Source organism: Anolis sagrei, chromosome 1 (assembly GCF_037176765.1).
Source record: "Anolis sagrei isolate rAnoSag1 chromosome 1, rAnoSag1.mat, whole genome shotgun sequence".
NCBI classification, from domain to species: domain Eukaryota; kingdom Metazoa; phylum Chordata; class Lepidosauria; order Squamata; family Dactyloidae; genus Anolis; species Anolis sagrei.
Genome location: NC_090021.1, coordinates 74470650 through 74494147, shown reverse-complemented (window position 1 = coordinate 74494147; position 23498 = coordinate 74470650). Strand labels below are relative to the sequence as shown.

General features: G+C 37.6%; 1 protein-coding gene across 10 annotated transcripts in view; it reads left to right on the top strand.

Moving 5' to 3' along the window:
* Positions 1-19611, top strand: part of STXBP5 (syntaxin binding protein 5) — a 136368-nt gene extending 116757 nt beyond the window's left edge. For all 10 annotated transcript variants that reach the window (XM_067466154.1, XM_060753527.2, XM_060753521.2 and 7 more), the window contains 4 exons: positions 932-1097; positions 2482-2593; positions 9824-10044; positions 11903-19611. In XM_067466154.1, coding sequence (XP_067322255.1) covers positions 932-1097; positions 2482-2593; positions 9824-10044; positions 11903-11944 — 541 coding nt within the window. In that variant the 3' untranslated portion in view covers positions 11945-19611. The remainder of the gene's footprint in view (positions 1-931; positions 1098-2481; positions 2594-9823; positions 10045-11902) is intronic.
* The last annotated feature ends 3887 nt before the right edge of the window (positions 19612-23498 follow it).

Below are 23498 nucleotides of genomic sequence, written 5' to 3'. Positions count from 1 at the left end.
ATAATTGGGTCCGGCTCCCTGCTATGCAGCTATAAAACAATAGCACTCCTGAAAGATGCTGACCCACCTTATGTTCAAAGACCTTATGGTAATGAAGTTCTTTCTAATAAGCTCTTTTCATATCATTTGCATCCATTGCTTCATGTTCTAGTGAAACAACTCATTCCATTTGCTCTGTGACATCTCTTCAGATATTTAATAGCAATCATATCACCTCTCAGTCTTCTCCAAGTTTAAACTTACCCAGTTCCTCATAAGAATTTGGTTTCCAGACTTTTGAAGATCTTGTCAGTCTCCTTCTTGAACTCTTGTGCCCAGAACTGGACACAATATTGCAGGTGAGGTCTGACTAAAGCAAATTAGAGTGACACTGCTCTTTTGCTATGCACTATCGTTTTTTGCCACCAAATCACACACATTTAAATTGTGGTCTGCTAAAATCCCTAGTTCTTTCTCAGCTGAAGGCACATAAAAACAACAAAGTGAGATTTAATTGTCAATTGACATGTTCCCTCAATTATTGCTGTATATTTCTTTTTTAAAATTTCTCTATTTCCAGGCAGGAGCAAGCTGTGTTTGTAATTACTATCTATAAGGAGAGTGGCTCTCTGCCTTTCTCTGCTATATCCTCTGTTTACTTTACTGTATCATGAGCTTGGTGGCAAAGAGTACATGGGGAATTAGATACATTTCATAGTGACTAGTAGGAAGAAAAATAAACTCTTTGTCCCCTCCATTTCCAAAAATGTTTATAGGATGAAAATGCAAATCAGCCTGGCTCTCAATGTAATTAATACTTTACTGCAGAAAGCTAGACACATTTGAGTTGTTAGTGTATGTTTTTTAAGAAGAAAATTGTTATAGTATTGTATTAAGCTATAGGGTAAGTACTGTTTCATTTTAAACCATTTTTATTTGTATTTGTTTCAAGTTTGCCAAGTTTAAGGCCACTGTTGGATGTATATTACTTACCACTTACCAACATGCGGATAGCCAGAACATTTTGTTTCACCAACAATGGGCAAGCATTGTACCTTGTCTCACCTACAGAAATTCAGAGAATCACCTACAGTCAAGAAACATGTGAAAATCTGCAGGTAAAAAAGTAATATATTTATAAATGTATAATTTGGAAAACAGTCTTTGAAGAAATGCTCTATTGATGGGTTAAAAGTCATATCTTTTCTTTAGAATGAGAAGCAATTGAAAGCTATACTTGAGTCAAAAATGGTTTTTTCCACATAAACCATGAGCTATTACAAATCATGTCCAGTTTGCTTGTATCTAGATGGTTTATGTTTTAGTTGGAACATTGTATCAACATTTTCACCTCTTCTTACTAATGAGCAGGAGTATATCTGCACTGGCCACTTAATCTTGGGGCAGGCAGAGTATTGTTCTATAACTTGCCTCAGATTAATTGCTACGGCTACTTCCTCGCCAACCAACGTGTCCACAGTAAGCCTGTCTGATGCACTGTCTCTTTCGTTGAGGTTAGAAATTAGCAACTGAACGTGTGATCAATAAGAAGGAGGTTGATCTCCCCTTCTTTATTGATCACATGATAAATAGGGGTGACGTCAGTTCTGCCATGTAGACAACTGACCAGGCCAAATCTGATTCACACAGCAAAAGCACCAACGTCACTTTGGACTTTCTTGGAAACACCAGATTTTCCCTAACTTTGCTTAATTCTGAGCAAGGTTAAACTCTGTGAAAGAAGTAACTGTATGTCATCTGAATTGCCAAGGATCCCCCAGTGGACCATTGGGTTAAACCCTTGTGCTGGCTGCTGACCGAAAGGTCGGCAATTCGAATCTGGGGAGTGGGGTGAGTTCCTCTCTGTCAGCTCCAGCTTCCATTCGGGAACATGAGAGAAGCCTCCCACAGGATGGTAAAACATCTGGGTGTGGTGTCCCCCGGGCAATGTCCTTGCAGTTTCTCAAGTCATTCCTGACACGGAAAAAAAAAATCTGAATTGCCAGCTTTGGGGTGAGTCTTCCCGTTTCTTGTAGGTGTAGAGACAGCTAAGTAATTTGGGGAATGAAGAGAAAGGGAGGCAAGTTCTGCATCCACTTGGTAGAAAGAGAAGGTGTAAATTCAATAAATAAAGTCAAATTTCTACACTGACTTAAATTTTGCAATTGCTAGTTCATTTGCTCAATCATTCATCAGTGTATGATAAAACAATTATTTTAATGTGGCTTCATAAATGTTTACTTTTCAATGCGGTAGAGAAATGTTATCAATTTTATTCTCTCTATATAAGGCTATCTCTTTAAGTTGTTTGAAAAAGTGTAAAGTTGAACTTTAGGGGCAACTTAAAATGTTAACGAAAGAAAGGTGATATCAGACTACTACATGTATGGATTCTTTAAGAGATGAAAATCTAAAATTGTGACTGCAAAATAATAAAATAGAGTTTTTGCCTTTTTTGTAAAAGGCAGATAGACTTTCTTTGATCAATGTTTTTCTTTAAAGGAAATGTTGGGTGAACTCTTCACACCAGTAGAAACACCAGAAGCACCAAACAGGGGATTCTTCAAAGGTCTATTTGGAGGTGGTGCGCAATCTCTGGACAGAGAGGAACTCTGTAAGTTTGTAACATTTTTTTAAATGTTCATATGTAGTGAAATACTTGACATAATTTATCAGACTAACTATTAATACATAATACAGGGGGCGGCAGCATAACTTCCTTTTTTTTAATGCGTGCCATTCAGTTGGTTGAAGACGTAGCGGAGCGCTAGTCTCATTCGAGAGGCGGGAGTATAAAGTTTTGTCCTGACACAGTTCAGTCGCCATCATGCGTTGGAACAGTGAGGAGCATGCTTTTGCCGTTGAGGCCTACTTTTCGAGCGGATGTTCTGTGATTGCAACCCAGCGCGCCTTTCAGAATCACTTAAATTTAGCCCCATTGGCCCCTGTCCTGGACGTGGGTCAATTGTGACGTGGGTCACTACATTCAGACAAACTGCAAGTGCGACAAGACTTGAGTCCCTCGGCCCATTAGATCATCTGAGAACATTGAGACAGTGTGAGCTTCAATGTTGCGATCACCACAGTGTTCTGCGAACAAACATTCGTCTGCCCTTGGACTTTCCTATCGTTCTGTGAGGAGAATTCTTCATGATGATCTTCATTTCCATCCTTACAAGATGGCGATTGTGCAGGAACTTTCTGAACGTGACTTCAGTTTTCAGAAGAACATGTGTGAAGTTCTTCTCAAAGGCGTTCCTGAGGACGCTATTGTTTTTTTTTAGTGATGAAGCCCATTTTCATTTGTGTGGATCAGTCAGCAAACAAAACATGCCCTACTGGGCTGACAACAATCCTCGAGAATTGCATCAAAGGCCTTTGTATTCACCTGAAATCACAGTGTGGTGTGCAATTTCCTCAGCTGGAATTATTGGTCCCTGGTTCTTTGAGGAAAATGAAGTTGCAGTGACAGTGAATTCGGACTGGTATGTAAACATGTTACAGGAATTTTTTTTCCCACGGCTAGTTGGGTTGGACTTAGGGGACATTTGGTGCCAACAAGACGGTGCAACTGCACACACTTCAAGAGCATCGATAGCTGTTTTGAGGGAACACTTCCTAGAGCGCCTCATCTCAATTAGGGGGGATTTGGAGTGGCCGGCCCACTCTCCAGATTTGGCCCCTTGTGATTTTTTTCTATGGGGTTTTTTGAAATCCCATGTTTATGTGAACCATCCAAGGACCCTACAAGATTTGAAGACCAACATCGAGGAAGAAATTGCCAACATAACGCCTGCTATGCTGGCAAGAGTCATGACAAACACCAGAAATTGGTTTACTCAGTGTATGGAGAATGGGGGACGTCACCTACCTAATTTGATCTTCAAAACTACGTAAAACAAAACTTTAGGTATGCGCCTACATTATATAAAATAATTCTGATTTATACAATGGGTTTTATTAAGTTTTGAAAAAAAAGGAAGGTATGCTGCTGCACCCTGTATGTTAAACTGTCCTTTAACACGGGATAATTTTTACATTAATCTGCACTGTTTTTCTTTTCTTAACAACTAGATTCCTGATGTAAATATTTTTAGAAATAGTTATTGTTATTAGTTGTTATTAATAATAGTTATTATTTTTAGAAATAGTCTTGCCATATAAATACAGAATATATATAATTTGGACTCAACAGCATGCACATTTTCTCAATTCTATAAAAAAATTATAAACTGGATATGTTAAACATATGTGGAATTACTTGCTGTTAGTTATTAAGAGAATTCATAATCACCCTTCATAGTTTATAACCTTGACATTATATACTTCTAAAAAGATAGATAATATAATTAGCGTATTGTATATGTTCATGTATGTGTCAAAAAATGTATGCCAGAAAACTGGCTTTTAAAACCTGAGCTGATTCACACAAGTGAGTCACACAAGTGAGTGCAATATTGACCTTTTGTGATGCTTTCTTGAAAAAAAATGGTGGTGGACATGGCACACTGAGCAGAAGAGGTCAGTGCTTCTTTTAGACTCCCTGGGTGGGTTAAAATCTCATCTTAGTCTGTCCTGAAAGAAACTGAAAAAAGTCCAATCTCCTCTCCTCTCCCCAGCATATTGGCTGTTTTGGTATTGTTAGTGCAGGAAGATTAAAGGGAGTTGAGAGAACCCGGAAGATGCCGCACTTCTCTGGGTGGGAGAAGCAACCCACAGATCAATGGCTTATTTCCCATTTGTCAACTGGATAGGCAGGAGTTCTTAATTCTTTATCAATTATAATCATTCACTCTTACCTTGTGTGTCAGGTTTTCGGGTAGTTAATTAGCTATGAATATCTGGTGATTAATTTTATTTATTTATTTATTTATTTGCAATATTTTTACACTGCCTTTCTCAAATCCGAAGATGACACAAAATGGCTTTACAATAGGCAGGTATTCGATATCATTAAAATAATGTAAAAATTACAATAAAGATTTAAAACAGAAGTATAAAATACATACATTAAAACCTTTAAAAACATTATAAAACCACTACCATCAATATTAGCCTCATTGTCCAAAAACATAATCTAAGCCTCTGCAGGAGTCTACCTTATACCATGCAGCTGTGGACAAGTCTACATAGGGACAACGAAACGCAGCATTGCCCAAACACAAATCAAGGAACATGAAAGGCACTGCAGACTACTTCAACCAGAGAAGTCAGCCATATCAGAGAACCTGATGAACCAACCTGGACATAGTATATTATTTGAGAACACAGAAATGCTGGACCACTCTAACTACCATGTCATGGTGCACAGAGAAGCCATTGAAATCCACAACTATGTGAACAATTTCAACAGAAAGGAAGAAACTATGAAAATGAAGAAAATCTGGCTACCAGCACTAAAAAAAAACTCTAAAATTAAAACAGTAAATAAAAACAAAACTCAAATACAGGGAAACTCCAGACAAGAAACAAATCAGGAACACCTGGTCACCTCTCAAGACAGGAATTTCCAAGGCAGTAACAAGCCACACCTAAAAACTGTCAGGCTATCAAATGCTAATCAAGGTGGCCAATTGAAACATTCACACCTAGCTCCAACAGGCAAGAGTTCTTTCTCCCACCCTGGAGTTTCCACAGATATATCAACCCAATTTTCCTAGTTTCCAACAGACTTCACAACCTCTGAGGATGCCTGCCACAGATGAAGGCGAAACTTCTGAAGAGAATGCTTCTAGAACATGGCGATATAGCCCGAAAAACCTAAAGCAACCCATCTAAGCCGTTCCAGTGTTCGCTTTCACATAGTTTCGTGTTTATCTATTGCACTAGGTTCCAGGTTTTTTCAATATGCCATTGTAACGGAAAAAACGAATTATAATGGAGGTTTCGTCTGTGTTTATTAATGTTGATATTATGGCAAGGGCAGGCAGGAGTTGGCTACATCTGGTTGGTCAATGCATCACCATGGTTGCTTAGCCTCTGCAGTAGAAATGTATCTAGTTTAGAGTGACTAGCAAGAAAAAGGGGCGGAGCTAGCTGGGAAGAAAAGAGGAAACTTTTTGAAAATGAAAAGGGGATTTTTTAAAAAAAATGATTCAGTCTCTAGCCAGGGGAGCTAGAGGGAAGAGATTCCTAGTTTAAGTCTTCAGTTATGATACTGAAGTAATAAAGGGACCACTTTGTGCCTTCAGTTGTGGCACTGAAGTAATAAGAGACTAATTTGAGTCTAGGTTCTCAGTCAGGTAGAACTGAGAGACAGTCCTTTGGGACTAAGTTTACAGTCAGACTATTGATGGAAAAGGTGACTATATGATATAAGTTATCGAGTCAGAAGGCCGAGGAGAAATTACATTTGAAAGAGAAGGAAGTTGCCTAACCAAATTGACATAAGTTAAACTGTTCTGAAAATTATATAATATCAGTTTTATGTATTCTTCAAGTGGAAGTGAAGTGAAATATTGTGTAACAAATACATTTTATGTGCACACGACTTCATAAATAAACATTTCTTTGTTTCAACTAATATATTAAAGTCTCGTGTCAAGTTACAGGACTGAAGTTACATTCCTAAAAGTTGGCTGGAGATTATATTGATGTAACCTGTGAAGAGAAGTTGGAAGCTACATACTGACTACAGTATTGGGCTACACATCAAAGAGACTTATACAGACATTTAAAATTAAATCCTGTAACAAACATATAAAGAAAGGTGACACAGAGATAGTGTATTTCAAGGCGTGAACTGTAAGTTGCTGAGTTTCTGCGAAGTTTAGTCTCCTCTCCCCTTATTGGCATTATAGCCTAGTGCATACGTATACGTATAAAAGCGGCAGAGGGTGGCAGAAATCTATATAAATAAAAATGTAATGTTTGTGGGATTAACATAACTCAAAAACCACTGGACGAATTGGCACCAAATTTGGACACAAGACAACTATCAGGCCAACGAGTGACCATCACTCATAAAAACATGGAAGAGACTTTAAAAGCCAAAAAATAAAACATACCTTACAATGCAAAAATCACATATATACACAAATACACATACATACACACAAAAAACACATATTCACAGACTGGGTCACGGCAATGCATGGCAGGAGACAGCTAGTATAATATTTGAAAATGTAGAAGTTCCGCCTCTTGCCAGAAAGGGTTTTTGGCAAAACAAATTATTACAGCCATGTTTTCACTTTTCTGCTGAAGATCAGGAGGGAAGGGGCTGATCGAATATCTCTAGGGAGGGAGTTCCACAGCTGAGGGGCTACCACTGAGAAGGCCCTGTCTCTCATCCCCACCAGTCGCACCTGCGAAGAAGGCGGGACTGAGAGCAGGGCCTCCCCAGATGATCTTAAACTCCTAGATGGCTCATAAGGAGAGATACGTTCGGACAGGTAAGCTGGGCCAGAATTGTTTAGGGCTTTATAGGCTAAAGCCAGCATTTTAAATTGTGCTCGGTAGCAAACCAGCAGACAGTGGAGCTTGTGTAACAAGGGAGTTGTATGCTCCTTGAACGCTGCTCCAGTGACCAATCTGGCTGCTGCCTGTTGGACCTTTTGAAGCTTCTGAACAGTCTCCAAAGTCAACCCCACTTAGGGCGTGTTGCAGTTCTCTATACGAGATGTAACCAGAGCATGGACTACCATGGCCAAGTCAGACTTCCCAAGGTATGGTCACAGCTGGCGCACAAGTTTTAATTGTGCTAAAGCCCCCCTAGTAACCACTGCAACCTGAGGTTCCAGGTTCAGCTTTGAGTGTAGGAGAACTCCCAAGCTGTGAACCTGTACCTTCAAGAGGAGTGTAACCCCATCCAGCACAGGCTATAACCCTATAACCTGTTCGGCCTTACAACTGACTCTGCCTTGTCAGGATTCAACTTCAGTTTGTTCGCCCTCATCCAGACTGTCACAGCTGCTAGGCATCGGTTCACGACCTGGACAGCCTCTTTATCATCTGGTGGAAAGGAGTAATAGAGTTGGACGTCATCTGTGTACTGATGGCATCGAACTTCGGATGATCTCACCTAACGGCTTCATGTAGATGTTAAACAACATGAGGAACAATACTGAGCCCTGTGGGACCCCACAGAACAATGGCTGCCTGCAGAGATCAGAGGATCCCTCTTGTCCTTTGCTGAACGTAGCATTTGTTAGATTTTCTTAGTGGGTCTGTAAATGGTTTGTAGGTTGTGTTTCTTCATCAGCTTCCCTGTGCAGTCAGTGGTTCTCTTGATGTATGGTAAGAACTTTCCTTTGGGTGGATCTTTGTCTTTACTTGCGTGGTTTGTTCTTGACCTTGCAGCTCTTCTAATGTCTGTGGTGGAGTATCCATTGGCCTGTATAGCCCAGTTTAGATGGTTCAGTTCACCTTGGAGGAAGTGGGGTTGCCAGATTATTTTTGCATGGTCTGCCAGGGCTTTAATTGTGCTTCTTTTTGACTTGGGTGATTGTTGGAAATTTATGTAGGTTATCCATGTGTAGAGGTTTTCTGTAAACTCTGTGGCCGAATTGTTGATTAAGTTTGTGGGTGACTAGGACATCTAGAAATGGCAATTTACCATCATTTTCTTTTTCCGGGGTGAATTGGATGTTTTTGGTGGATGCTGTCGAGGTGATCCAGGAACTCCGTAAAATACACATATTAAAACTCCATAGAATACACATATTAAATTATATTTCAATAAAATACATTTGTAAATACACAAAATAAAAGGTAGACATAGAATGGGAGCTTAAAATTCGTCATCAAAGCTATCTGGGTAGGCCTGCCAGAAGAGAAGGGTCTTCACTTGTGTCTTAAATTCCAACAGCTGATCTAACTGTCAGAGCTCTACCGGCAGGCCGTTCCACAGTCATGGGACAGCTGATGAAAAGATCCTCTGGATGATGAACAGTTACCCTTTGGTTGAAGGACAGTTAGTCTTTGGTGGACTAAAGGCTCCCTTTGAGGATTTTTTTTCCATCCATGGAAAACAAAACAAAAAATGAAAATGAAAAGAAAAGAATACAGACTCCCTGTACTCTGCAATGTGTAGGCAGGAAAATGGTGGATGTGGGAGCAAGGGACATCTGGTTTCCTATAACAGCACTAGTGCTTTCGCCTCTCTGCAGAATAGATGAGGATCCTATGGTGAGGCCCATGTACCCTCAATGTATCTCTAGGTCATATAAAAATCTCTAATTTAGGCCCTAAAAGCTTCTCTCAACTTAGACACGAGGTCAACTAATACACAAATATATGCAGTAACTTTTAAAAATCTAAAAATACAGCAAAAATACCAGCAAAAATACCAAACAGGCTACATTCCGATGCACACTTCCAATTGAATTACTTGGGGCTTGGCATGCAAAAAGTGTCTGTAAGAACAGTAGCCTTCTGGAAGATAAATGTCTTTAATAAATTATTGAAAATCATGAGAGTGAAGTGAACTTCCAAGAAAGAAATTAAAATTGATTTGAATCTATCTCATCCAAATTATTTCAAATATTAATATATACATAAAATCATGTGTAGGTAAGTACCAAAATCCAACGTTTTTCTAAAATCATTAAAAGAGTGGAACTTGAATAGGGGACTGAAAGCATATACATTCTGTTTTTGTGAAATTTAACACTGTTTTCTAAACATTACTCTGCATTCTACTTCCTATCTTTAAATGCATGTTTTATTAGAACATAACGAGGTTGCCCTTTTGGTATTAGCTGCCTACTGGACAAATCCAAAAGGGAAACATCAGACGAGACGTTATTTCAATTTCTGCCATCTGTCCACGTAACTTGTTACTTTTTTAACTCTAGAAAGACATGAAACATTTGTTCCTTATTTCTTTCTTTGACATGACTAGTTGGAGAATCTGCAGCTGGGAAGGCATCAAGAAGTCTAGCTCAGCATATTCCTGGTCCTGGTGGTATAGAAGGAGTCAAAGGAGCAGCATCTGGAATAGTTTGTGAATTGGCAAGAGCCAGAATAGCATTAGATGAAAGAGGACAAAAGCTAGGAGAATTAGAAGAACGAACAGCAGCTATGTTAGCCAGTGCAGATTCTTTCTCAAAGCATGCGCATGAGGTAAGCTAATGGTTGTATTTTTCTTAATAATCAAATCTCCTCCTTCACTCAGTGGTACTATTTAGACCCTACAGTAAACTAGAGTTTCACAGGAACCTTGGCTTACTGTGAGTGGTATGCTGGCTCTCATTGCTTATTGTTTTCAGCTTACAGCAAGTGTGTGCAAATCGGAGCTATCTTTCAGGCTTTTTTCTCCCATAATAAGTCAAGCAATGACTGTAAAGCGGGGTGGAAAGAACTAAAGTACCATCTTTCATTGTGCAGTAGTCACACTTTTTATCCCTTTTTGGCCAAAAAAAGAGGGTGCATCTATTACATGTTTAAAAAAATCATTCCAGTTTTATGTTCAGGCACCCCCTTTCAACTATGGCACTTCACTCATCTGCCTGCCCATGCACCTGCTTATTATTATTATTATTATTATTATTATTACGGGCCTTTCCTTAAAGTAGGGCACAGCATAGTTAAAACACATAATCATAAAACATTATGTAAAATATATATATTAAAATGTATTTCTATGAAATACATAGAATAAAGAGTAAAATACGGTAAACACAGGAAATGAGTTTACACTTCATAGTTAAAAATTGACTGGGCATGCCTGCCGGAAGAGATAGCTCTTCAATGGGCTCTCAAATTCCGACAGCAGATGTAGCTGTCCTGATATCTTCCGGCAGGTCATTCCACAATCCTGGGTCAGCCGAAGAAAAAGTCCTCTGGGTGACATCGGCCAATCAGGTTCTAGCTGGCTGGAGAAGTTTCCAGGACAGATTGTACAGGAGAAGTCCCATCCGCCCCCTTTCTCTTACAGCACATCATTCACTCATCTGTCTGCCTGCCCACCCGCACACTCCTCTTTCAGGTGTGCAGGTTAGTGAAGCAGTGTAGGTGAAGGGGGGGGGGGGGGGCGGATGGGCAGGCAAAGCTGTTGTTTGTATAGTGCAGCAAGACATGAGGAGAGGGAAGCCTAGTTAGACTATTTAAAGCAGGAAAGCTTTCTTCTTTCCTGGCTACAATGTATGCTGGTTATCTGCCAGCAGCACACTGAGTCAATTAATAAAGTTTGCTACTATAATGCAAGGATAGCAAAAATGTTGATTTGAAGGACACAAAAGCAGGGGTGCAACTATTACATGGCAGCAACTATTAGACACTGAAATGGTTCTGTGGCTTAGCAGGAGATAGGCTAGATAGGGAGAACCTCCAAAGTTCACATATTACACTAAGCAAGCCATAGGCCAAAAGGATGAAGATGTTTTAAAATAAAAATCCACTCCTATTTCAAGAGTGGGCCAGATCCAACTCACCATCTTTTTCATAAGGAACTGGAATTTCTGCTCACTGTGATGTTCAGGCCAAGATCCTGTGTTTGAATGGAGCAGAATGGGAGGCTACTCTGTCTATAAAAATATTTCCAAAAAAAGAAAGAAAGAAAGAAAAAGGAATGGTCTAGACTGGTCATCCTTGCTGACAAATCTTCTGATCACTAACATGAGAGTGCTACATTGTCACAAGCAAACAGGAAAAATATTTATTCATGCACAACTGACTCTGTTTACTCAAGAATACATTGTCTTCTTAGTCATATAGTCACTTTACTTTATAGTGATGTTTAATCCTTAGAAATCTACCTATCTGTGTGAGAGGTAGGATATTTTAGAGATATAAAGCCACACAAAACCATTCTGTACCTTATAAAATGTGAATAGCTTATTGCCAGGTAGAGTTCTACCTATAATTCAGAGTGACTTCAATAATGGCTTATCCATTGTTATTATTTTTGCTTAAACTAAGAAATTGTATTTTGAACCCTTATATAAGAAATAATACACTGTACTCTTTTGTATTGTTGCAGATGATGTTGAAATGCAAAGATAAGAAGTGGTACCAGTTCTGACAACACCTTTTCAAATGCATCTATATAACTTTACCTTGAAGAAAAATCTCCTTTTCATTAACTTCTGCAGGACCAGCGAACTGGAAGGTTGTCAGCCAATGGTTACTGATATTTCCTAGCACAAATTACACACTGTTTACCTCAGTCGTACAGCTTTACCTGAGGATAGTTATATTTAAAGCTGACACCCACATAGTGTGTGCGTGTGTGTGTCTTACCTGTGGGCTGACTGAGAGCTTGGGAACAGAACTGATAAAGAGAACACATGGACAGGAAAAAAGGAAAAGTAGGTATCAGATAAGCAGGGGCAATGCAGGATCTATCCTGTGTTAATATTTCATATGCCAAAAGTTTTTGTGCTATTGTTGTTGCTGCCAGTGTTTCAACCTCATATAGGAGGCTGCAATAAATCAGGGGTCCAAGAGCTAGAATAAAGCTGTTCAACGTACAGGACTACTAGTAACTGATCTACATCTTCCCTCCTTAGAGCACGTCATAATAGCTATTACTGGAAATGACTTACTCTGCTGCCAACTCTGTGATCTGATAAACTGGAAGTATGTTGGCTCCATCCTGAGTCTATACATAGTTAACATGCACATAGTTTCTTCTTGGACCCCTGATCTAATATTCTTGTATTTGTATTATCATACTGTTGCTGTATTCAGGTTTCATGATAAGGCATGGTTTATCATGATGAGAATGAGCCACAGTAAGTCTTGAGCTTGTGCTTTTTCCCTCTCCCACCTATGGCAATGAGGAGCTTAAAGGCATTCACTGCATTTTGGTTTGTCACTGGGATTTCTTTGGTTCTGTTTTGGTTTGATACTAATTTCAGTTTGCTATTTCGTCCAAAACCAACCACTATGCTTAATAATAATTAATCTAACCCTGATTTATTTGAAACACATCTACTTCATAATTCATAATTTAAAAGTGGCTTATTTGAACATACCATAGTTAGATTGAACTGGACATAATGCTGAAGTGCAGTTAACTACCAGTAAATTTTGTCATTGCTGCACAAATAGCAAAGAGGAAGAGGGAGCATATGAACCCCAAACTGTACTGTAGCTTATTCCTGCCATAATAAACCTTGTTTATTCTGATGACTGAAAGCAGCCAATGTTAAATGGAAAACAAAAGTATACATTACTTTTGCATTGTAAAAAAATGTACAAGTGATTGAACTGCACATCATGCTGGAAGTTTTCATTTGTATTATGGCTGTTTAGTGTGAAAAGTAAAAAAAAAGTCTGTTATAATGAGAAAAAACATTTATCATATTCCAACCACCTATATTTTTTTATTTTCCTGAAAATATTGTTGAGTCAATTTATAAAATATTTTTAAATGATTATAAGTTAATTCATGCTGTACATATTCTTTTGTGTGTTTAACAGAATGTATTTGTGCAAGCACTCAAATAAGAACTATCAGATATGTAGCCAGCTTATGTACCCAATTAAAATTGAATTCCCAGGTGGAATGGTCTTGAGTTCAAGTGGTGTTGGACTCTGAGATACAACTTGATAGTAATAGCAATCATTTGTTTTCAATTGTGTTAAGTGACAGAAACTTCAGAATGTTTCAAATATATTTAGAAGTCAAAAACGTATCAGGAAAAAGGTTGTCTCCAGAATCTGGTGTACATTTACTTGGAAGAAAGTTCTTTTGGTTTAAATTGATTTTTTTCCCATGTAAGTGTCTTTCACTGCACAAATTACAGAATAATACTTAAATCATAGTGGATTTCCCCCCAGAGATCAGTACTAAAAACAAAATGTTGACTTTGATGTTTGACTAATTCAGCAACTCAGAGATTCCTAGTAGATTTATGAGAGGAGGGATTTAAGATGTGCCAAACTGAAGCAGTATATTTTTAGCGAATAAAGGCTGCATCAAAGCCATAATGTAAGAAGAATAAAAAAGGATTTATTTTTTAAAAATTTAAAGGATAGACATCTTTGTCATGTTAAAAGCTGGAAAATGTGATTAATCTGTGATCATTTTCAGAGAGCCTTAACTAGTTTAGGCTTTATATTTAAGCAAGTGCCAGTGTGTGGCTAGAAAAAGTTTAAGGTTGATTTTCCTGAACTTGATTGTACTGTGTATGTGTTGAATGGATTTCTTGACTTGTATGTGATAAACATAGACTGCAGAACAATTTTTTTCTGTTGTGTTTTCAGCAGTGGTATACAAATTTGCTTTTGCTCGAAACAGATTATTTTGCACTGTGTATGGTGCCATTCAGATTGAAAAAGTAACTGACTGGCTTTGCACAGCTTGATATTTTAAATCAGTAAGACTTACTTGTAAATGAAACTAATTTGAACCCCTTCAATTGAAATGCAGTTAAGCCCCTAAAGCAGCCTGGTTTCAAGCAGAAGTCACTTGGGGGCAGTAAAGATAGACATGACTAGTGGATATTTGAACCCACCTTTCAATTATCATTTGAGGCTAACAGATAGTTCACATATATACATCAAATTGCAGTGCTGTTTATAGTAGGGTACTAAGAAATCAGATTAACCCATCTGGAAGAAATTCAGGTGTTTCCACAACCTTATAATGGCTTGAGGTTGTAGAAGTAATTCTGCAGCAGGAAGCATTTGAATTGAGCCTACAACAACTTGGTTAGAAACAACAGTTACTTTTTTAAATATTTGTTTTTCTTTTTATGCCCTTAAAATCCTATAAAGAATATTTCTGGTAAATTATTTGAGTTGTAGTTCTTTGTATAAATACATTGAATGAAATCCATAAAACAAATATTAAGAAAATGGTCAGTGATGTCGACATTAAATGACCAGCATTAATATCTGTTAATTGTGGCAACTGGTATTTGTGCATTAATTAATTCAATTTTTACAGTGCTAATGTTTATTTTGTGTACAAAATGCATTGTCCAACCAAAGACAAGAATCTTCCACTGGAGATGCATAAACACATGCTATAAAACAGCATCCTATTGATTTCTCAGTGCTTATATTTGACTGGATTGCTTACTTGGCAACAGAATAATTATATCCTGTAAACTGAATTAATCGTGGTTAGTTTTCCCTTCTACTCTGAGCTAAATATTAAGTTGAATAGTTAATTTATTCACTCAAGAAAATGACCAAATTAAGAGAATTCTATGGCAAATTGGTAGTCCTTGCTGTAAAACTATGGAAATGATGTTTCTTTTGATGTTACAACCCCATTTTGAGATAAAAGACATTGAGATCTGGCTATCTGAACACCAAGTATTTGACAAACAACAGATTGGAAACCTTTTTTACCTTGCTATAATATTATGATAAAGCATAATTTTTGAATAACATTGGCCAACACACATTTTAGTGCCTGAAATGTTAGACCTGTTTTTGGGTATATTTGACCTACTGATGCCAAAAATGGCACCAGTTTCCCCCTTTCAGCTCTAGTTTTTGAGATACAGAACATATGCCATCTACCAGTCGCCATTTGCTCGCCCAAAGAAAACCATGACAACCATATCTAAGAAACTAGAACAGACACCAAGAAATTATTATTATTTTGTTTGGCTGTGTAATTTTAAGAAACAATAAAGAATACCAAGAATGAGGAAGTCCATGAAAGCCCAAATGATTGGTCATTAATATATGTTTCAATTTGTGCTTATTCTCACATTTTGTATTCAGTGATTTGGCTAGAAAATATCTGAAGACATTGGGTTTCGTGAATAATTGTGATATTTTTCCAGTTCTATCAATTCACATTGTCAATCCAACTGGAGTAAGAGGCAATTGTTTTTGTAGGACAATTAATTTTGTATAAATACATTCATGTAGTTTTGGGGAAAATTGCCTTCATCAACTTGGGTTGGCATTTCATTCTGTGTTTAAGAAAACTATAATAAGAATAAGAATGTGTGGAGACTATAGCTTTTAGAAACAGTCATGTAAGCGCTTACGTGGTGTATGTGTTCTTTTTGGAGGCCTCCTGTGATTCTTGGTCAAATTGGTTTTGAATGTTTTTCATAGTGATGTGCTGAATATTCTCAGGGTTTGAATTTTTACATAAAACGGGGGTTTTGGAGTGGCTGAAGTTTCCTGAGAGAGCTTCCCATCTTTTTGTACCAGTTTGCTGTTCACAGCATTCCTTAATTGCTTTGGGTTTTCAGAAAGATAAGAGAGGAAGAGATCCCAGATTTGGCTGGGAGTTTAAACAAAACTAACTGGGTATGACCTTTTGGTTCCTAGGTGTTTCCCCTCTAGCTACACAGACAATTTCATTATTTCTCAAGAAGACCATTTTAATAGTGCTGAAGCAGCACTTAATGGGGATTGTGAGCATATTTTTAAAGTACTATGGAAGAAAGTATTGAAATACTGAGTTTGTGGATCTAGAGGTTATAAGGGTTGAAACCATGAATGGATTTGTCTGTTTTTGAGCCTCTGTTTATGAAAACAGGAAGATGGGAAAGTATGTTTTGCAGTGGGAGAGAACATTCCCAAAACAAGACCTCTCCTTTTGGTTGTTTATTTTCCCCTTGCACTTTCATTTTTGTACTGGGAAAGCCGGAATCATATACCAGTAACATTATCGGCACTGTTGCAATCGATATCATCATCTCGATGAACTGTTATTGACACTTCTTGGCTGACGACATTATCTTCCCTCACTTAAATGCCTAGAGTGCTTTTTAAAATGTATTGCAATGTGGGTTTCACGTTAAGTTCTTGTTTTGGCCTCTTTAAAATGCAAGGAAGTGCAGACTTTGTTGGGGAATAACTAGGTCAGAGGAAGCAGGTGAAATTAGGAACTCCCCAAACAGAACAGACTCTGTGCCAGCAAGGATCCTCCTTCAGTGACATTTGTACAATTATCAAGCTGCTGATCCTGGGTCAAGGCTCATTCCCCGATAGCAGGGCCAAGTTGTTGCCATTACTTTAGAAGGGGAAAAAGCATCTATACACAGCCTAGGTGAACTATTTTTTTATATTGATGAAATGCAAACAAAGTGCTGCTACTTGTCTTTATGTAATGTTATCATGTTTAATTATAACAAACTGAAGACATGTTTCTTTAGTTAGAAAACTGCCAAATTGTAACTTCTGAATGTTACTTCATGTAAATATTTTGTGTATTTCAAGCAAGTCTGAAAGTGTGACACCGTTAGCATACCTTATAGCACATTAGGTCTAAAGTAACTAAGCTGATTTCCATCTGTTATCTTTGTATGGTTTTATTATACATACAGTGTCAACAATACTGTATTAGAAAGCTATAGCCAAAGGAGATTTTTTTCAATGCAGCAACTTTTCCTTTTTGCTTTCCATAGCACTGATCTAATCTGAACTGTAAACTTGAATTTCTTTTCCCTGCACTTTAAGTAAGGCAAGCTTGAGTATTTTATCATTTTGAAGATTCATTTAAAAATTGATTTAACTGTATATAATATAGTTTAGAAAGTTCCTTTCAGCAAACTGCCTATCTGTACACAAAGAACTGTGCATCCTTGTGGGCAGGAGCTTCCTAGTGAAGATATGGCTCTGTAACTTCCATTGAAATAATCAGACAAGTAAAAGGTACAGGAGCTCTGTATGTATTTGATAGAATTCCTGTGTCAGAATCAAACTGCTGGATCAGGAAGATTCGTTATAAAATTAAAGACGGTTTCTTAGCATTTTCTTTAAAAATTAAATTAGTTAAACACTTTCAGATTTGTTTACTGAGCACCCAAATTTGTAACGTTGTCCACACTAAGATGCAGTTTGGTTCTATGGAAATGAATGAAAGCTAAGCACAGGTAACTATGGCTGGATTACAGCCACAATGTTCACCTATTTATTCATAATGATAAAAGAATATAGTTTATTATCAAATCGAGTGTGTATATGTAAACTTATTTTAAACAAAATTTGTGTTTAGTTTGTCAAAGACCTTAATGTATATAATAAAGAATAATCTCAAGTCAAGATAATAATAAATTATCCCATTGTGATTGATTAGAAATATTCCACAATAACAAAAGCAGCTCCCTGGTTTAATCTCAAGCTACTGCTAAAAACAAAAGTACACACTATCTAAATTACAGAATGGTTTGCAATAGCTGCAGTTTGTGACAAGCATTTATTCTTTTCATAAGTATATACAAAATTCAACATTTTCAGATATTTTCAGCCTTTGCAAATATATTCCCCAAAACTAAAAGTAAATGCCATGTAATTTTTCTGTCAGTTAAAGCTTTCTTTTTGAATTTTGCAGTTCTGGTTTCTGCATATATTTTATACTTGTTATTACATGTCCTCAGAATGTTTGGGGTTTTTATGTGTGTGACTGATGAACCATCTTATTTGTTAGTGTTCAGATGCAGAGGGACAAGACTATGACTGCACTTGCAATGTAGTTGTGTGCCCACCACACAACTGAAAACAGCTCATTGTTTCCATGTGTTTACTGTGCAAATTCTTACTGTGCAAATTCTCAGTGGCATTTGTTTCCACATCTTAACTATTTATTTGTGAAGTGAAGTCATTTTTATTTCCTTGTAAGCAATAGTGTTGTTGCTGACAAAAGAAAATAAAGATCCTGTTGAATGAACGTTATATTTGGGGCTGCTGGCAGGGAAGCAGCTACATTTCCAGTACATGTGAATTACCTAATTTTAAGCATAGTTTTATATGTGTTCTGAACAGAAACAAGAAAAGTACGTGGATACTATTATATATCCCACATTTGCTTTGATTCCACCTACAACTATAATATTTGATTGCCAAATTAATTTCAGGTCTAGAATTCATTATAGAAAAAATCAATAATGCAACCAAGTCAGTAATAGCAATTTTTGATAAAGCAGTCACAAACTGGTCTTTCTAAACCTTAAGCAACTGTAATATTTATCTTCTTCACCACTACACTCTCTTTTTTTAAAAAAGAAAGCATATTTACCCAAATTCTGAATCATGAGATAAAATCATGGCGCCATCCTTGGAGCTACTATGATACTGAATAATACTGCAAAATAGAGAAGCTGTTGAGTGTCAATTCCCTTTTTTTTTTAAAAAAAGTGTAAATAAAGCATACTTACATCATGTGAACACACACACACACACACCACTATCCATATTGGTTAGGCCTGGGAGGAACATGCTGCTTTCTGGTTATGCTGTTTCATTCTGTGAGCACCATTTGGGGGGGAGGGAATGAAGAACATGGGTAAATGTTTCAAACATTTCTCACCGGGTAAGCATGCTTGATATTCTAGCTTTATATATATCCTAGTCCCTGTACATTATGTCCTTTTCATTTTTATTTTACTCCTCACTGCCACTTGTTAATTTTAGTCTTGCAGAGCCCCACTATGTGTTCTGAAGATGAAACTGGGAAATGCATCTTAGGATAGGGTTGCAAATTCATCTGTCTACAAATATAGTTTCGTATGAACTGCAAACCATACTGTTACAAATGGAAATGTTAGATTGCATAGTTATTTTACTTAATGTATTTGATCCTAAACTATGTCATAACATTAAAATTAAGTATGGGATATTTTTGTAAATAAAAATACCTGTGCTGCTGGTATTTTAAAAAAATGTACTATACGTTCATGTTTCAGAAAAAAAAATGTTCATATGTGTATATGAATGTGTCATTATGCTGAAGGGCTCTGACTGGGCAAAATAAACTATTCAAATCTCTCCTGAAATAAAGGATCTAATTTTTTTTCATATATGTCCCTCCCTCTAAATGTGATCTGTGAGGTCTAAAGGCATCAGATTCTGGTTTTTCTTGGAATCTATGTGGAGTAAGCCATGACAAATACTTGGATGGCAGATCACCAATATATACCAGGAGCTGTATCCTGTATTTCAGAGGAAGGAACAAGCAGAACCACCACTGAGTATTTATCGCTAAGCAAAATTCTATGAAAAATTCATGGTGTTACATAAGTCAACAGACAACTTGAAGGGACATCCACTCACAAATATCTGTTGCTGATATGCCTTTCTTAGTGCTCTAAGAAACATAAAATCTGTCTCCAAGATCTACTGTATCTACTACTGTATTTAATTTATATATTTTAAAGTGATCTGTTTGCATTTTGCTTTTGATGACATAACACATTGAAATTACAACAGATTCTGTAGTAGCAATGATCAAGGGAATCATTTGTGAAAACCAAGAAAGGGTTCCTCCCTATTGGGAGGGGGAGGGGGGTAATTTCCGAAAAGGCAAAAGCATTCAAAATAGTAAAACAGCAACAACTACAGGAGCAGATCAGAAGCTTCTAGTTATAAAAGGCTACGTATCTTGATATGAAAGGGCTTAGCTATCTAACTAACTAACTCTCAGGCAAAGGAGGGAAATTTGTAAAGGAATCAGAGGAGGAGGACACCAGCACTAAGGGCTCTTCAAATTCAATCCCCTTTGATTCAGGGAACTTCCATTTTAAATTTCACTTCAATCAACTTTAGCTAAGCCTTTCACATGGTGGCAAAAACTGTTGCTAATGAATAGGCTTCCAGGCAGTACTTAGCTAACCAAGAGACTCCATGGGAGCATGTCTGTCTCTAGCTGGAAACAACTTCTACATCCTAGGCGAAGCGGGACTGGAAGAGATTTCCCCCACTGTAAACATCCCTTGATATGATTAATTGCTGACAGCGAATGGAGCCCCTAAGAAAGACAGTGGCATCTTCCTTTGAACTATGGGGAACTGAAGCTTGTACGTGGGACATACGGTACTTGGCATGCAGAGCTACACACACTTGAAAACCTACCTTTTGCAATGCCTCCCATTGACCCGATGTGGCCAGAGAGGCCAATAGGGGAAGGACTTTTCCCTGCCAACTCAGTCATCTGCCTAGTTAAGTCCTCGATGAGAACTACAAATTTGTGCAGAAATGGTTGAGTCTCAACACTCCCTATCAGTTGCCGTCTATGCCTCCATGCGTCACACTAGTTTTGTACGCACTCCAGGACTTCCTACATATTTAACGCTTTAAATAAAATGACTATTTTGTGTCTTTCCTTGGTTAAATAGGTTTGAAATAAAAGTCACTCCACAGTACTTTTTTATTTTATTCCACAATAGACTAACATGATTGTCGCTTTGAAAGACCATTAAAACAAAAATGATTAAAAATCTCATCACACTAGAGAATGAATCCACTTTAAATCCGATTGCTGCCTCCTGCAGAATTATGGAGTTTGTAGTTTAGTGAGGAGCCTTTAACAGCCTCACTAAACTACAAACTCCAGAATTCCTCAGGAGGCAGAAACTGGATTTAAAGTGGATTCATTCTCTAGTGTGATGAAGTAGTAAGATACCTAGATGCAGTTTCCCGAGGAAGTCATTCCATTTTTTAATTGTAAACTTTTGTTTGTAACTAGATTTGAATTCAAAAGTAAATCTTTTTCTTCTAAAGTGTTCTTCCATCAATATTGCTACTAACCCATTATGTAACACACACAAATCCATAAAGCACTTGCTTATGTCTTAATTACTCGTCAATCCATTAACTGTATGTACTTGCAAGGTAAGTCCCACAATAGTCAGAGGGATATGGCATCAAGTATAATTTTACATATGTTAATACGTAACTGATTATTTATGCCACAAAAATATCACTAAAAGATACATTGTAGGCCTGGTGATTATAGACAGGATTTGTGAGTTTCTTCTTTTCACGTTATATTCTCAATGCAAGGAACTTCCACTAAAAATGTCAAAACAATCATGATTTGGTAGCTAAATTTAAACATCATGACTGTCATATAGAGGGCATTGGAAAGGCATTTAATATGCTTTCATACCACCTTCTCCAGGAACTCAAACGTACCATGCAGTGGTAAAAGTAATATCGGAAACACACAATCCAGTTATCAAAAAAAATGAATAGAATGTAAACAACCTGCTTCAAAGACAAAGTACAGTGAGACGGTTGATTAAAGATGCAGGTTCTAAAAACTCTCCAATAGACCAAGAGACAATCTCCCCACAGCAGATCACACCGTTTTGCTTTAGCTTCATTTTTGACACTTCTTTTTTACTTTATCCTCAGAGAATTCATGTCTCTATGTGAGGGCAAATAAAGATATTTGGATGCAAATGACACAGGCCAATACAAATTTTTGGGGCCTCAAATGTTAGACCCTGTTTCTGGGTACATTTGACCTGCTGGTTCCAAAAATGTCACCAGTTTTCCCAGTTCTAGTTTTTGAAATACAGAACATATGCCATATACCAGTCTTCATTCTGCTCGTCCATAAAAAACTAGGATATTTAACATGTACCACATGAACATCTACTTATTACACAACAAGAGCGCAGGTTTATGATGAAAGCTTTCCAGTCATTTGACACAAAAATAGCTCCTTTTGTAAGACTTCCAAGGAGGGATCTGCCAGGACAATCCCACATAAGATTCCAACAGTAGTCCATTATCATGTGCATTATTATTAATTATTTCAGATATTTGTACCCCACCCTTCTCAACCCTCGGGGGGGGGGGGGGCTCAGGGCAGCTTCCAGCTGGCAATGATTCGATGCCTCCTTGTACACATAATAAAATACATAATAAAAACCAATAATTACATACGGTTAAAACATTAAGTCCATTCAATTAAAAATATGCTTAAATATAACAGCCTTGTGGCCTTATCCAGCCAAATTCTGTGGTTGGAGATTCCATCAAGCTTGTCCATAGACCATTACCAGAACAATTGTTGTCATTGTCATTGTCAGCATAATTGTCATTGCATCCCATCTTCCTTGGTATCTGGCCTCCATTGTTTTTATGTTTTGGTGAAATCTTTCACCAAGGTTCTCCAGAAAACTATCTAATGACCTCTTCACATGGCCCCTGGGGCTGTGCCATTTCACCAAGCGAAAGGGAAAGACACGTGGTGTGGCTCACCTTTTCTCCTTCACCCTTATGGTGGGGAAAGGACAAGGTACATTGGCACCCTGTCCCTCTGCCCATCATATGGGAGAAAGGGTTGCAATGCGCGTTGCCCCAACGCCCAGTCCCATCATATAAGGAAATGGAAAAGTTTTTAGCAGCTACCAAAAAAACCCACTTCCCTCTTCTTGATGGAGGAGGAAGTGGCTTGCGCTGCTTCCCCTCCACTTTAAGAGGAATGTGGGCAGGGCCAAGCCAGCAGCGTGGGATTATGTTCAGGAGGCCTAGTCAACAAATGGAAGAACTGGGTGAAAAAAGCCCTGTGTCAAGAGGTCCTAAGTGATTATGCAGATAATAGACATTAATTCTGATGTTACAGCCAAGCCTATTGAAAGGGAAGAGCATATCCTCTATTAATTGTGTGTGGTTTCTACTTCTTGTTACCAAGAAAGTTTTTCACAACAATTTATTTAATAACAATTTATTTATTGTTATTGAATGTTTGGAGAATGTGCTTATCTAGTCTGCAGATGACACCAAGTTGAGAGTGACAGCTAATACTGCAGTAGACAGGACCATAATTCAAATTTACTTCAATAGATTAGAGAACTGGGCCAAAACTAACAAAATGAATTTCAACAAGGAAAAATGTAAGATTCTTAGGCAGGACAAATGAAATG